General features: G+C 47.5%; 1 protein-coding gene across 4 annotated transcripts in view; it reads left to right on the top strand.

The window, feature by feature from the left end:
* The first annotated feature begins 8,813 nt into the window (after nt 1-8,813).
* Nucleotides 8,814-16,519, top strand: part of IL4R (interleukin 4 receptor) — a 49,605-nt gene continuing 41,899 nt past the window's right edge. For all 4 annotated transcript variants that reach the window (XM_081553393.1, XM_081553392.1, XM_081553394.1 and 1 more), the window contains exon 1: nt 8,814-8,848. Coding sequence is in view for 2 of the 4 variants with exons in the window: in XM_081553392.1 (XP_081409518.1) it covers nt 8,830-8,848 (19 nt within the window). In the remaining 2 variants the exon portion in view is untranslated. The remainder of the gene's footprint in view (nt 8,849-16,519) is intronic.

The following is a 16,519-nucleotide window of genomic DNA, read 5'->3' as shown; positions in this document are numbered from 1 at the left end:
CAGTACAATGGCTGCGAAAAAAACTATCCCCAAACTTAGCACATTTCTTTTGCTCCTGAATCTGCAACCTGGTCGGGCTCAGTGGAGACAGTTTGTCTCTGTGCTACTTGGCGTCAGGTTGAAACAATCACAGCATTCATTTGGCTCGTGGCTTTGCAATCTGGTCAGCGCTCAGTGGACTCCGCTCGTCTCTGTTTCCCTTGGTGTCAGGAGTGGGAGCTGAAAACATCAGAAGTCTCCCTCACTCACATCTGGGCCTGGGCTGGCAAGTCCCCAAGAGCTGGGTCTCCTCGGGTCTTTCTGTCTCTCTGTACTCTTTCCATGTGTTCTGTCTAGGACGAGTGGTGGCTTCAGGGTAGCTGGACTTCTCACACATGCCGGCTCAAGGATCCCAAGGTGTGGGCTGAGAGAGAGAGAGAGAAATGAAGGGAGAGAAGGAGAAAAGGAGGGAGGGAGAGAAAGAAACAAAGAAAAATCAAGTAAGGAAGAAAGGAAGAAAGAGAAAGATTCTATACACAGACCTTCTACCCATCACCAAAAGTAACCCAAATGGATCATAAACCTAAATGTATAATACAAAACTGACAGAATGTGGTCCACTGGAGAAGGGCATGGCAAACCACTTCAGTATTCTTGCCTCGAGAACCCCATGAACAGTATGAAAAGGCAAAAAGATAGGACACTGAAAGATGAACTTCCCAGGTCAGTAGGTGCCCAATATGCTACTGGAGATCAGTGGAGAAATAACTCCAGAAAGAATGATGGGATGGAGCCAAAGCAAAAACGATACACAGCTGTGGATGTGACTGGTGATAGACGCAGAGTCCGATGCTGTAAAGAGCAATATTGCATAGGAACCTGGAATGTTAGGTCCATGAATCAAGGCGAATTGGAAGTGGTCAAATAGGAGATGGCAAAAGTGAACGTCGATATTCCAGGAATCAGCGAACTAAGATGGACTGGAATGGGTGAATGTAACTCAGATGACCATTATATCTACTACTGTGGCCAAGAATCCCTTAGAAGAAATGGAGTAGCTGTCATGGTCAACAAAAGAGTCCGAAAGGCAATACTTGTATGCAATCTCAAAAATGATAGAATGATCTCTGTTCGTTTCCAAGGCAAACCATTCAAAAGCACAGTAATCCAAGTCTATGCTCCGACCAGTAACGCCGAAGAAGCTGAAGTTGAACGGTTCTATGAAGACCTACAAGACCTTCTAGAACTAACACCCAAAAAAGATGTCCTTTTCATTATAGGGGACTGGAATGCAAAAGTAGGAAGTCAAGAAACACTTGGCGTAACAGGCAAATTTGGCCTTGGAGTACAGAATGAAGCAGGGCAAAGGCTAATAGAGTTTTGCCAAGAGAACGCACTGGTCATAGCAAACACCCTATTCCAACAACACAAGAGAAGACTCTACACGTGGACATCACCAGATGGTCAACACCGAAATCAGATTGATTATATTCTTTGCAGCCAAAGATGGAGAAGCTCTATACAGTCAGCAAAAACAAGACAAGGAGCAGACTGTGGCTCAGATCATGAACTGCTTATTGCCAAATTCAGACTTAAATTGAAGAAAGTAGGGAAAACCACTAGACCATTCAGGTATGACCTAGATCAAATCCCTTATGAGTATACAGTGGAAGTGACAAATAGATTTAAGGGACTAGACCTGATAGACAGAGTGCCTGATGAACTATGGACAGAGGTTCGTGACATTGTACAGGAGACAGGGATCAAGAAAATCCCCATGGAAAAGAAATGCAAAAAAGCAAAATGGCTGTCGGAGGAGGCCTTACAGATAGCTGGGAAGAGAAGAGAAGCAAAAAGCAAAGGAGAAAAGGAAAGATATTCCCATCTCAATGCAGAGCTCCAAAGAATAGCAAGGAGAGATAAGAAAGCCTTCCTCAGTGATCAGTGCAAAGAAATAGAGGGAAACAACAGATTGGGAAAGACTAGAGATCTCTTCAAGAAAATTAGAGATACCAAGGGAAGATTTCATGCAAAGATAGGCTCGATAAAGGACAGAAATGGTATGGACCTAACAGAAGCAGAAGATATTAAGAAGAGGTGGCAAAAATACACAGAAGACCTGTACAAAAAAGATCTTCACGACCCAGATAATCATGATGGTGTGATCACTCACCTGGAGCCAGACATCCTGGAATGTGAAGTCAAGTGGGCCTTAGAAAGCATCACTACGAACAAAGCTAGTGGAGGTGATGGAATTCCAGTTGAGCTATTTCAAATCCTCAAAGGTGATGCTGTGAAAGTGCTGCACTCGATATGCCAGAAAATTTGGAAAACTCAGCAGTGGCCACAGGACTGGAAAAGGTCAGTTTTCATTCCAATCCCAAAGAAAGGCAATGCCAAAGAATGCTCAAACTACCGCACAATTGCATTCATCTCACATGCTAGTAAAGTAATGCTCAAAATTCTCCAAGCCAGGCTTCAGCAATATGTGAACCGTGAACTTCCAGATGTTCAAGCTGGTTTTAGAAAAGGCAGAGGAACCAGAGATCAAATTGCCAATATCTTCTGGATCATCGAAAAAGCAAGAGAGTTCCAGAAAAACATCTATTTCTGCTTTATTGACTATGCCAAAACCTTTGACTGTGTGGATCACAATAAACTATGGAAAATTCTGAAAGAGATGGGAATACCAGACCATCTGACCTGTCTCTTGAGAAACCTGTATGCAGGTCAGGAAGCAACAGTTAGAACTGGACATGGAACAACAGACTGGTTCCAAATAAGAAAAGGAGTACGTCAAGGCTGTATATTGTCACCCTGCTTATTTAACTTATATGCAGAGTACATCGTGAGAAACGCTGGGCTGGAAGAAACACAAGCTGGAATCAAGATCACTGGGAGAAATATCAATAACCTCAGATATGCGGATGACACCACCCTTATGGCAGAAAGTGAAGAAGAACTAAAGAGCCTCTTGATGAAAGTGAAAGAGGAGACTGAAAAAGTTGGCTTAAAGCTCAACGTTCAGAAAACTAAGATCATGGCATCTGGTCCCATCACTTCATGGGAAATAGATGGGGAAACAGTGGAAACAGTGTCAGACTTTATTTTTTGGGGCTCCAGAATCACTGCTGATGGTGACTGCAGCCATGAAATTAAAAGACGCTTACTCCTTTGAAGGAAGGTTATGGCCAACCTAGATAGCATATTTAAAAGCAGAGACATTACTTTGCCAACAAAAGTCTGTCTAGTCAAGGCTATGGTTTTTCCAGTGGTCATGTATGGATGTGAGAGTTGGTCGGTGAAGAAAGCTGAGTGCCTAAGAATTGATGCTTTTGAACTGTGGTGTTGGAGAAGACTCTTGAGAGTCCCTTGGACTGCAAGGAGATCCAATCAATCCATCCTAAAAGAGATCAGTCCTGGGTGTTCATTGGAAGGACTGATGTTGAAGCTGAAACTCCAATACTTTGGCCACCTCATGCGAAAAGTTGACTCATTGGAAAAAACCCTAATGCTGGGTAGGATTGGGGGCAGGAGGAGAAGGGGACGACAGAGGATGAGATGGTTGGATGGCATCACTGACTCAATGGACATGGGTTTGGGTAGACTCCGGGAGTTGGTGATGGACAGAGAGGCCTGGCGTGCTGCAATTCATGGGGTCGCAAAGAGTCAGAGACGACTGAGCGACTGAACTGAACTGATAATACAAAACTATAAAACTTCTAGATGACATAGGAGAAAATCTAGGATCTAGATTTGGCAATGATTTTTTTAGATACAACACCAATAGCGTGATGCCCAAAAGAGAAAACTTAATAACTTGGATGTCATTAAGAGGCAAAACTTCCACTTTACAAAAAAAAAAAATCATTAAGAGAATAAAAAGTCACAGGCTTGGAGAAATATCTTTGCAAAGCACGTGTCCAATTAAGGACTTGTATGCAAAATATACAGAGAATTTTTTAAAACTCAACTAAAAAAAAAAGAAACCACCCAATTTAAAAATGGGCAAAAGTTCTTAACAGATGAAAAAGAAGATACACAGATGTCAAATAAGCATATGAAAATGTGCTCAACATGATGTATCTTGATGGAACTTACAAATTAAAATGAGATATCATTACACATCTACTAGACTGGCTAATGGAGAAGGAAATGGCAACCCACTCCAGTGTTCTTGCCTAGATAATCCCAGGGACAGGGGAGCCTGGTGGGCTGTCGTCTATGGGGTCGCACAGAGTCGGACACGACTGAAGTGACTTAGCAGCAGCAGCAGACTGGCTAAGATCCAAAACACCAATAACACAAAATGCTGGTGGGAATGCAGAGCAACAGGAACTCGAATGCGTTGCTGAGGGAAATGCAAAATGGCTGAGCCACTTTGGAAGAGAGCTTGGCAGGTTCTTACAAAAATAAATATTCTTACCATATAATCTTAGCAATCACACTCCATAGTTACCCAAAGGAGTTGAAAACAAGTCCACACAAAAACCTGCACACAAGTGTTTGTAGCAGCTTTATTCATACTTGTCAAAAACTGAAAGCAATCAAGGAGTCTTTCCATAGGTGAATAGCTAAATAAACAGTGGTACATCCAGACAATGGAATATTATTATTCAGTGCTAAAAAGGATTGAGGTATCAAGCCATGAAAAGACCTGAGGGAGCCTTAAATGCATTTTACTAAAGGAAAGAAGCCAGTCTTAAAGAGGCTATATACTGTCAGATTCCAACTATATAACATTCTGAAAAAAGCAAAACTATAGGGACAGTAAAAAGATCAATGGCTTCCAAAGTTGGCATTTGCTTGCAATGTGGGAGACCCGGGTTCGATTCCTGGGTCGGGAAGATCCCCTGGAGAAGGAAATGGCAACCCACTCCAGTACTCTTGCTTGGAAAATTCCATGGATGGAGGAACCTCATAGGCTACAGTCCATGGGGTCGCAAAGAGTCTGACTCGATTGAGCAATTAACACTTTCACTTTCACATGAGTGGATAGAAGGCTCCCCAGGTAGTGCTAGCGGTAAAGAACCCACTTGCCAATGCAGGAGATGTAAGAGATGTGGGTTCGATCCCTGGAGGAGGAAATGGCAACCCATTCCAGTATTCTTGCCTGGAGAATCCCCTGGACAGAGAAGCCTGGCGGGCTATAGTCCGAGGGGTTGCAAAAAGTCGGACACAACTGAAACAACTTCACACACACACGCACACATGCACATGAGTGGATAGAAGTCATTACGCATTTGTCAAAACCCATAGAACTGCTCAGGAGCAATCCTACTACTGGGCATATACCCTGACAAAACCATAATTAGAAAAGACACATGTACCTCAATGTTCACTGCAGCTCTATTTACAATATTTACAAATATTGTAAATATTTACAATTTACAACAGCCAACCTAGATGTTAATCGATAGAAAAAATTGTATATATTGTGCATATACACAGTGGTATAATACTCAGCCTTTAAAAGAAAATGAATTTGAGTCATTTGAACTGAAAGGGATGAACCTAGAGCCTTTTATACAGGGTGAAGTAAGTCAGAAAGAGAAAAGCTAGTATCATATATTAACGCATATATACGGAATCGAGAAAAATGGTACTATTGAACCTATTTGCAGGGCAGGAATAGAGATGCAAACATAGAAAATAGACTTGTGGACACAGTGAGGGGAGAAGAAGGTGAGACAAATTGAGAGAGTAGCATTGAAATATATACACTACCATGTATAAAATAGATAACCAGTGGGAAGTTGCTGTATAACACAGGGAGCTCAGCCTGGTGCTCTGTGATGACTTAGAGGGGTGGGGTGGGGGTGGTGGGAGGGAGGCTCAAGAAGGAGGGGATATATGTATACATATGACTGATTCACCTTGTTGTATAGTAGCAGCCAATACAACATTGTAAAGCATTTATCCTCCAATTGAAAATGTTTTTAAATGAAAGAAAAAGGAAAGCAAGTGTGAACCTTAATGTAAATAGAACACTTTAGTTAATAATAACGTAAAAATACCAGGTCACTAATTGTTACCAACGTACTGCATTAAAGCAAGTTATGTTACTAATAGGAGAAATTATGCACAGAGGAGAGGGTATATGGGAGCTCTCTATGCATTACTTTTTTGTGAAATCTACAGAAAAATTCTAAACAAATTTTAAATGTTTTTAAACCTGAAAGACAGGATTAAAAACAGGTAATATGATGCAGTGTGAGCTGAGCTCATATTGAGACCAAACCTGGCAACTGCCTGGGTTGACGACTGGAGTTTTTATTACTTTGGGGCCTCCAGGCCCCCGCCAAGGCTTGACACAGAGCAGCCACTAATAAAATTCAGGCAGCTCAGCAGAAACCCGAATAGTGCAACTGGATGCGAGATGGCAAACTTTACATTTATCATCTCTCTAGGACTTTATGAAAACAGTGCCCTGTTTTCATAAAGAGCTTTATTTTGACATAATTTCGGACTTACAGAAAAATGGCAAGTATGAAGAATTCCCATATTCCCTTCCTCTGTGCTGCGTGCTAAGTCACTTCAGTCGTATCCGACTCTTTGCAACCCGATGGATGCTACGTAGCCCACCAGGCTCCTCTGTCCGTGGGATTCTCCCTGCAAGAATACTGGAGTGAGTTGCCATGCCCTCCTCCAGGAGATCTTCCCAACCCAGGGATTGCACCTGTGTCTCTTACATCTCCTGCATTAGCAGGTGGGTTCTTTACCACTAGCGCCATATGGGAAGCCCATTCCCTTTCTCTAGATTTCCCAATGTCTTCACATCGGATCACGTCTACCCCTATCTGTTCAGTGCTATTTTTTTAATTTTAATTTTTATTGCTATTTATTTATTTGACTGTCCCGGGACTTAGATGCAGCACGCAAACTCTTAGTTGCAGCATATGAGATTGAGTTCCCCATCCAGGGATCAAACCTCTACCCGCCTGCATTTGGAGTGTGTAGTCTTAGCCACTGGACCATCAGGAAATTCCCTTCAGTGCTATTTTTACCCCATTTCACAACCAAGCAAACAGGCAGAAGGAACAGGCTCTAAATTGGCTTCTTTCTCATCTTCCTTCTGATCAGAACAACAATGTACATTTACTGAGCACCTTATATGTGCCTGGCATTGCTCCAAGCACTTTTCATGTATTTCAGACCATAGGAAGTGGGGCCTGTGGTCATCCCCACTTTGCAGACGTGGGAGCTTAGGTACAGTGCCTGATCCACTTTGCCTGGAGTCCTATAGTAAGCAGAGGGGCTAGTGCGCAGACACAGTCCATCTGGTAGAAGCTGGGGAAAAGAGAAGATGGCTTAAAGATGCAGAAAACAGGGTGGGAGCCTAGTTTGGGAGGAGACGAGGGCAGACAGCTCAGGCCATACATTTCTAAAGTGAGACTTCTGCCATCTCTGGATAAATGCTAGCCGCTCAGTCATGTCCGACTCTTTGCAACCCCACGGGCTGTAGCCCGCCAGGCTCCTCTGTCCATGGAATTCTCCAGGCAAGAATACTGAGTTGGGTTGCCATTCCCTTCTCCAAGGGATCTTCCCCACCCAGGGATCGAACCTGAGATTCCCTCACTGCAGGCAGATGCACAGATTCTTTTACTGCCTGAGCCACGCACAAACTCAGAGACACCAAGACGGAGCAAAAGAAGGTTTCAGATTTACAAAGGGACCCTGGCACTGTCCAGGGTCTGCACACCTCCGTCCTTACCTTCTTCCCTTCTCCCCTCCTGAGGGCTCTCCAGTCAACCTGACGTCCAGGCAATTCTTTCAACATGCTAAGCTGGTTCCTATTCCAGGACCTTTGCACTGGCTGTTCCCCCTTCTAAACTAGTCTAGCCCGTGTCCTCCTTAGGCTCGAAGCTCAAATCTCTCATCCCTGGGGAGGAGACAGGTCTCTCTCTCTCTCTCTCTCTGTTTTACTCTCTTCTTGGTATCTCTCGTTACCTGAAATATTTTATTCATTTACTGTTTTTCCCCTACTTTCTGGGCTCCATAACAACTTTTACGATGTTGCTTTTAAGGGATTAGTGATCCATGGTGCCTGGGTTCGAACCCCGCACCGGCTGCATGATTCTGAACAAGTTTCCCCACAAAGGCTCTGTGCCTCAGTTTCCCCATCTAAAAAACTGGGGGACAGTACTATAGCTCCCTCACAGGGTAGCTGGCGGTTAATATTAACATATGCAGGGCCTTAGAAAGGAGGCTGCCAGACGGTACTAACTATTGATTGAAGAATTGTTTTACTATCTAAAATTTTCTGGAATCCAGCATATGGTAGGCGCTCCGAAAACATTTGAAGGCAAGAACACACATCCGCATTCAGGAGAAGTTGGGCTTGTCGGAAAAGGGAGGAGGCTTCAAGATGCCCAGCCCCACAATCCTGAATACACCTGCCCTCGGTGCGGAGACAGGCAGCTGGGGGCCTCAGCGGGAATGGCAGGGGCCGCGGCGACGCACGGGCTGATGCCAAATCCGGGAGCTGGGATTTTATTCTGAAAGCGAGGGGAAGCCCTGCGGAGTTCTCCTGGCTGGGGTGTGACCTCTGGTGGCGGCGGGGCCCAGGCGCTGGGGTCGCCTCCTGGAGAGATCGGAAGCCCCTCGGACTGCGGGGACTGATGGAACAGGGACGCTGCCGGGACCCGCGGCGGCCCCACCGGGAGGGCGCCCCGGGGAGCTCGGGGTGCGCGGGGCGGGGCGGCGCAGGCCAATGGGCGGGCACGGGGCGGGGCCCAGGCAGCGGGGCGGGCTCGCCAGGCGCCCAGGAAAGCCCCGCGCGGCGCGGCCGAGGCAAGGACGGCCTCTCGGGGGGGTCCCCTACTTCCCGCTCTGGGGCTGGCGCGGCGAATGGACCCGGAGCGCGCAGGTAGGACCCGGCGCCCGCGTACGGGTGGGAGGTGGGGGGGATCGGCCCGGGCATGTCGCGGCGGCCGGGAGAGCGCTGGGCTGCCGGCGGCGGGGACCCCGTGATCACCCGATCCCCAGCGGAGATCGCCCACCTGCCGGCTCTTCTCGGCGAGTGGGGCTGAGGCGACTCCGTCCGTTCGACCCAGCGCAGCTGAAGCGGGGCTGGGAAGGCTAGTCCTGGGTGCTCGAACACCCGGCGCGCCCACAAACGCACCCGTCCCTAACGAGTCAGAGGGGCGGCCTCTTGGGGTGTTTGGGAGCGTCTTGAGCGTGGCGGTGAGACAGATCTTGGGTCATCACCCCTCCCCCCCCTCCCCCCCCGCCACCCGACTCCCCTCCCGGTTCTTCTCTGGGCACTCACTCCCAGCCTGCGCACAGGAAGTTGATGAGGATTCCGGGGAGAGAATGGGTGGGGAAAGTTCTGAAAACTATGAAGTTGGAGACTGGATCAAAGAATCAAGTGAAACTAGGCCTTTCGACCTTTGCTCTCCTTATTTGAATACTAGATGGGCCCAATAATAGCGAAGATTTGCTGGAACTTATGTTGTATGGGTCTGTCCTGAGCATTGAAAGTATTCTGAGTTAAATCTCAAAATAGCCTTTCTGGTTGGTGCGCTGTGTGTATTGTGGCCATTTTGCAGATGAGGACTGCTGAGGCAGAGACAGCTTTAATGACTTGCCCAAGCTGATGCCCACAAGGCAAGTGTGGAGCAGGATTCAGACCCAGTCATTCTGGCACCAGAGCCAGAGCCGTCCACAAAACAACAAAATTTGTCAAACTATTTTATGAACAAATTCTCCAGGGGATTCTATTAAGATGTACATGCCCAGGCTCCTTTTGGTGAGGTTCAGATTCAATAAACCCCAGAATCTAGATGATTCTTCTTCTTCTTTTCCTTGAACACAATCTGTATTTCTTATAATCAGGAGACACTGGGGACCAGCAAACTTGATGCCTGCTGCTAAGATTCACAGATCACCCCCCAGGCCAGCACTTACCCTGTTGGAACCCTGGCATTTGCCCTCTGTGAGGTGTGACCCCTCCCCCCAGCTCTTCCCCTATGAGTGGCCTTTAAGGACCACCAGGCATTAGCTGGGACATCAGAGCTTTTATGAAAATCTTCAGGTTCAGTGGGGAAACTGAGGCTTGGGTTTTATGTTAGTCTGGGTTTCCCCCACAGTCAGGCCATTGCAGAGTCCTGCAAAGGCCACTTGAACTCAGCTAGACCCACCATGAGTACAGGTGAGCCTGATGATATGTGGAAAGGGGATGACCTACCCCAGGCATTCATTCACTCATTAGTACCCACTGGGCTCCCACTGGGCACTGCTTGAGTGCTGTTCAGGGCACTGGTGTGTGCCTTCAATGAGCTCCCTCTGGGTGAAGGGCTTGTGGGGGCAGGGGAGAGCTATGAGAAGGAGAGGAAGCATAAGGTGAGGGTGATCAACCTTCATAAGGCAATGGAACGGACTTTGTGGAGCAGAGACCTGTGAGCCAGCCCTGGAAGAGGAGTAGGGGAGCTTGGTAGATGCAGAATGAGAGGGAACAGCATGCTGAGCAGTGGGAACAGCATAAATAAAGGCTAAGAGGTCGTCCAGGGATGGGGAGGAAGGGGAAAAAAGCCAGTGATGGATGGAAAGTTGGGACATGCCGTGAAAGGCCTTGCATGCCATGCGAGGAGTATAGGCCAATGTGTTTTACTTTTGCCTGAACCATAAGAATCACAATGCAGATTCCTGGGCCCCCACCCTGGATTTCTAGAGTCAAATCTTGGGGGAGGCTGTGCGAAGTTTGCAGGGAAGGAGAAGCACTAGCCTGTAGCCCTGATTACAACACACTCAGTTCCCAGCAGGTCTGAGATGACCTGAGCATTTCCAAATTCTGGGCAGTGACTCAGTGACTGATGCGTTTTACTGTACAAAAAGCTGTACAGCCAAAGCCCACGGTTGCAGAAAGCCCAGGCAGAGACAGGGAAGTTGTCCCCTGAAGGCATTCACAATTTCCTGGTGCTCAGATCCAGAAAAAAGAGCTGAGATGAGGTATTAGGGATGTGAGAAGAAAGACCCTTTCCTGGACCTCCTTTTCTCCGTCCCCCACTCCCGATGCCTACCCCCGGATGGAGGGAGGCGAGAGTTCGGGATCAAATGCCCACTGCCCTCGATGCCGCCTGGGAGTGGAGCAGAGACACAAGCCCCCTGGGTGCTTCATTTCCTCACATTTGTAAAACTGAGCTTCTGTGAGTTGTTCATGACATCATGTTTTATAACCTCCCTAGCGCAATTTCCAACACACAATACATCCACAGTCAGTGTTCATGTCTGTTGTCACCTGTCAAGACATATAGCTTGGAGGTTAGGAGCATGGACTCTGGAGCCAGGTCGCCCAGGTTCAAATGCTGGCTCTGCTTCTTCTTATACTTATTTGTTATTTATGGCTGAGCTGGGTCTTTGTTGCTGCGAGGGCTTTCTCTACTTGCGAGAGCAGGGGCTACTTTTCGTTGCAGTGTGAGGGCTTCTCATTGTGGTGGCTTCTCTGATAGCGGAGCACGGGCTCTAGGCACACGGGCTTCAGTGGTTGTGGAGCATGGGCTCAGTAATTGCGGCTACTAGCAACCCACTCCAGTACTCTTGCCTGGAAAATCCCATGGGCAGAGGAGTCTGGTAGGCTACAGTCCATGAGGTTGCAAAGAGTCGGACAGGACCGACTAACTTCACTTTCAGTTTAACTTTCCGGCTCTAGAGCACAGGCTCAATAGTTGTGGTGTGCAGGCTTAGTTGCCCTGCAGCGTGTGAGATCTTCCCGGACCAGGGATCGAACCCGTGTCTTCTGCATTGACAGGCAGATTCTTAACCACTGAACCACCAGGGATGTCCGTTTGCTACTTCTTATAAAGCCACTGTCTCAGGACCTTAGCTTCCCCATTTGTGAAATTATTATATCTACTTTACACCTTTTGTAGCGATGAACTGAATCCATAAGCATCAGGCAAACAGAACAGTGCCTGGTGTGCAGTAAGCACTTTGTATTTGTTAAGCAAATAAATGAATCCCATTGGATGGCATTGAGTCTACCCACCCATTTTACAGGTAAGAAAACCAAGACTCAGAGATGTGCACAGTAGCCTTGCCTAAGGTTGTATATCTAGGAGTGATAGATGGAGGGATTTGAACCTGCTTTCCTTCCCAACCTGTGCCCTTTCCCATCGTGCCAATCTGCTGGGGTGGCTGAAAGGGACATCTTTGGGAGCATTCCTTAGGGCCAGAGACATGCCCAGAGTTGTTTGACCAGATTTCCCTTGGCTTAGCTAGAAGAGAGGCTGATGGCTTGCCAAGACGTTGTCCAAACTTGCCCTGTTAAGAATGGGGATGGGAGGACCCCAGTGGAGGTGGGGGGTCCTGGAGAGACCAGGGGACCCTGCATCTGATGGGTCGTATTCCCTGTTGCCTTGCTTCTCTGAGCCTGAGGCAGAGAGAAGGGCACAAGTTTCAAGTCAGGGGCCCCAGATTCAATTGTGAACTTGCTCTTCCTGTCTGTGGGATCTGGAGGAAGTTGCTTAACCTCTCAGCCTCAGTTTGCTTGTCAGTAAAATGGGTATGTGGAGCAGGGAGGGGCAGCATTCGTGAGATGATTTTTGGAGAGACCTTGCCCACTGCTCGGTGATTGCTGTTTCTCTCCCCAGTGAGGACAGAGTCACTTCTTCACATCCAGCTCCCGACTTCCTCATTCATTTTTCCTTTGGATATTTATTGGGCACCTGTGTGCCAGTCAGGGCTTCCCAGGTATTCTTGCCTGGAGAATCCCCTGGACAGAGGAGCCTGGTGGTCTACACAGTCCATAGGGTCACAAAGAGTCGGACACGACTGAAGCGACTTAGTCATACACACGCACATGCCAGGCAAGGTGCCAGAGCACTGGCACAGAGTTCTCGTCCTCCAGGAATTTGACTTCGAGTTGTGAAAACAAGCAGTACACAAACAAACACGCACAGAGCTACACTCCTTATCTAGTATTCGAAATCCACAAGCTCTGAAAACCGGAAGTGTTCTCATCACTCAGTTGGAAGCAAGACCTGACATGAACTAAACGTGAGGCTGTTTGGAGTCTTCATTTCTTCTCCGTGGTGTGAAGGCCCATGTGTCTTGCTGCAGAGTTGCACATGTGATTGATCACGGGATGCTCCTCGGGTCCCATGGTGGGGCAGGGATCATTATGACGGGTGGTATTTTATACAAGATGACCTTTCTCTAATCTGAGTAATTCTGAATTTGGAAACATGCCTGGGCTGCGGGAGGACATGCCTTCTGCAGTGTCGCGTCATGTCCCCTAGCAACAGTGCTCGGAAGAAAGTAGAGCAGGATGCGGGCAGAGTTGGGGGTGCCTCTCTGAGAAGGGACATTTAGAAGGACAAGGGGCCTTGGAGGAGCGGGCCAGATAGAGGAAACCACAGAGGAAGCTAGAAAAGGTCTTGTCCAGCCCACCGACCCTACTTCCGGGCCTGCCGCTTGCCCCTGCTCGGGGTGCACTGTTGTACGTACATACATCTGTGCCTTTCCAAGAAGTGGTGATGCCTCTGAGGTTTCAGGTTTGCCTCCGACTGACTCATTCTCATTCTTGGGGCCCCCTCAAGCCTCCTCACCTCCTCGTGGGCACTTAAGAAATCCAGATCCTCACCAAAGCAGGCGTGGGAGCTGTGACTCACTGGGCAGGCTCACCCTCTGAGCTGGTGTCTGAGTCCCCCTCCTTCTCCCTCCAGGAGAGAGGGAGGAGGCGGATCCTGGTGAAGGGAGAAGCCTGGCCCTCCAGGGTTTGGTGGAACAGATTTCCTGAAAAGGAGGAGGTATTCTGAGCAACAGGACTGTGAAGGGACTAACAGCCTCCCGCCTGCAGATCCCGTTTGCAAAACTAAAAGTGACAGGCACGCATGTCTCGAGTAACTGCGTGGGGCTCACTGCTTGCATTCAACTCAGCAAGCGTGTGGAGGCTGTGGACACAGCAGCAACTGACACAGAAGCGAGGATCCTCGTGGGGCTGGCTGTCTAGTGGATGAGGTGATTTTGAGCTAAGACCTGAAATAGTAAGACAAGCAGATATCTGGGGAAAAAGCAATCCCAGCCAAGGGAACAGCAAGTGCAAAGGCCCTGAGGTGTGTCTGACTCAGCACAGGGAAGATGATGTGGTTGGACGGAATTGATACAAGGCAAAGAGAAGAGGAGAGAGAGGTCAGGAAGGCCAGCGGGAGCCAGACACCTGCATTGCCTCATTCATCTTGTGCCGAAACCGTACAAGGTGGTAACTGCTCTTATCCAGATTTTACAGATATATAAAAAAAAGACAGGGCAGCAGATTTAGTAACTTGTCCGGGGGTCACACAGCTGTGAACCCAACAGCTCCAGGGTCCCCAGCTTTTACCACCGTGTTTAAGCACATCATGGAAACTGTTCAAGTGCTAAAGGCCCACCTGTCACCATCCACTGTTAGTGCTCACCTGCCGTGGATCTGCTCAGCAACCTTTGTGCACGGGGTCAGGCCAGGCTCAAGATCATTGTGCAGATCATTTTACAGATTATTTTGCCAGCAAGCATCTTCCCCAGCATGGCAGACAGGGAGGGCATCCTAAAGCAGAGGTGGCGCGGTGGGGGTGCGGGCAGTGGGAGACTGACGCCCCCATCAAGCATCGTGGTAGGTGGAGGCAGGTAGAAACGTGGTTGTCTCCCCATTTCCCTGGGGAGGAAACTGAGGCTCAGGGAAAAGACTTAACGTGGTGACACAACTCGGAAGTGGCAGAATCTGGTTTCAAATCCGGGGCTGGGAAAGTATGCAAAGTTTAACCACTATTCTCAGCCGTCCAGCCCACGGAGCAGAGCTTAAAAGAACTAGTTTTCTTGGTTAGAAATAAGGGAGTGTAGTCACCAAGGACTGTTTTGGAGAACTGTGGAAGGCCTGAGGGTTTCCTGAAACAGCCAGAAAAGTGTTTTGTCTTTTTAAAAGAGGAAATGGAACTTCTCCGGAGGGAGAGGAGGGATGCCAGTCCTCTGCAGGGGCAGCCCTCCAAGCCCACAGACCAACCCCCACCCCCGGCCTACCAACAGTCTTGCTTCTGGGCAGTAGGCCTTCTAGAAGCCAGATTCCTGCTGTTGGACAGCTCTAACTAGAAGATGTTTCTTGGGAGTTAGCCAGTTCAGCTTTCCAGGAGCTTTCACTTTCTAGCTTTGTTCTGCTCCTTGAAGGTTGTAGGCATTGCCCTCCAATCCAGCCCAATGGTTCTCTTTTTTTCTTTTTTAAAAATACTTATGTATTTATTTATTTGGTTGCACCGGGTCTTAACTGTGGCATGTGGGATCTAGTTCCCTGATCAGGGAACGAACCTGGGCCCCCTGCATTGGGAGCATGGAGTCTTAGCCACTGGACCACCAGGGCAGTCCCCCTAATGGTTCTCTCATTCAGACAACACAGCCATAATTCATTGTCATTTTTCCTGTTCAGTTTGGCTTTGTACATGATCCAGTTGGTTGGAGCCCACATAAAAACCATTGCCTCTCCCAAAGCCTGCCCCAGTCAGAAAGGAGGGAGACTATCACCTCCTTGGTCTGGAACCCATATCTCTGCTGATACCACCTGCAGTGCTACTTTGTAGTGGCCACATCCCACTTGGGGCTGGTATTGGACTTGTCAGCTAAATCCTCCAGATTTCCCTTCTACTGTTTAGTCACTGAGTAGCGACCGACTCTTTTGAGACCCTATGGACTGTAGCCCACCAGGCTCCTCTGTCCATCAGATTTTTCAGGCAAGGATACTGGAATGGGTTGCCATTTCCTTCTCCAGGGGATCTTCCCAACTCAGGGATCGAACCTGGGTCTCCTGCATTATAGGCAGATTCTTTACCTCTGAGCCACCCAGGAAGCTCCTCTTCTACATGAGCTGCTGTCAGTAAGAGTTTCTTCCATTCTGAGACTCCTTGTTTGTGGCTAACAATTGTTCTCAGTCTTTCTTGTTGCCTAATAAATCTACTTCAGGCTATAATTTTTTCTAAGTACTGCTATGACTTTATTCCACAATTCTTGTTACACAAAGTAATTCACTGCTAAAATAGTTTATAATTTCTTTTTTGATTAAAATTGTTATCTGCTTTATAGTTTTTTAAGGTGGATGGAATTTTTAAGTTATATTTTGATTGTTGATTTCTATGGCATAGTGGTCAATATTTGTAGCTTCTATGATACCAGTGATGGAGAGCGTGTCAAGATCTTCTTTGTAGGATTTTCTGATCAGTCTTTCTGTCTGTTCCTCTTGTAGCTGAAAAGATGTGTATTTCTGGCTGGGTGTAAAGTTCTAAAAATATATCTACTTAGATCATATTTACTAATTATATTATTTGTATTTTTCATGTTTTTTATGTAGCTTTCTCTACCTGCTTCTTCTCCAACTATAATGGAAGCTCTGTTCATTTTTCCTTGACCTGCTCTCAGTTTTTTGTGTCATTTAAAAGATATTTATTTATTTAGCTATATCAAGTTTTAGATTTTTCATCGCAGCACCAGCACACAGGCTCTCTAGTTGTGGCTTGCAGGCTCAGGGATTGCGGCACATAGGCTTAGTTGCTCCAAGACATGTGGGATCTTAGTTCCCTGA

Source organism: Giraffa tippelskirchi, chromosome 13 (genome assembly GCF_054371585.1).
Source record: "Giraffa tippelskirchi isolate mGirTip1 chromosome 13, T2T-mGirTip1v1.2.pri, whole genome shotgun sequence".
NCBI classification, from domain to species: Eukaryota; Metazoa; Chordata; class Mammalia; order Artiodactyla; family Giraffidae; genus Giraffa; species Giraffa tippelskirchi.
The sequence above is the reverse complement of the archived record's forward strand: the minus strand, read 5'-3'. Positions and strand labels throughout refer to the sequence as shown.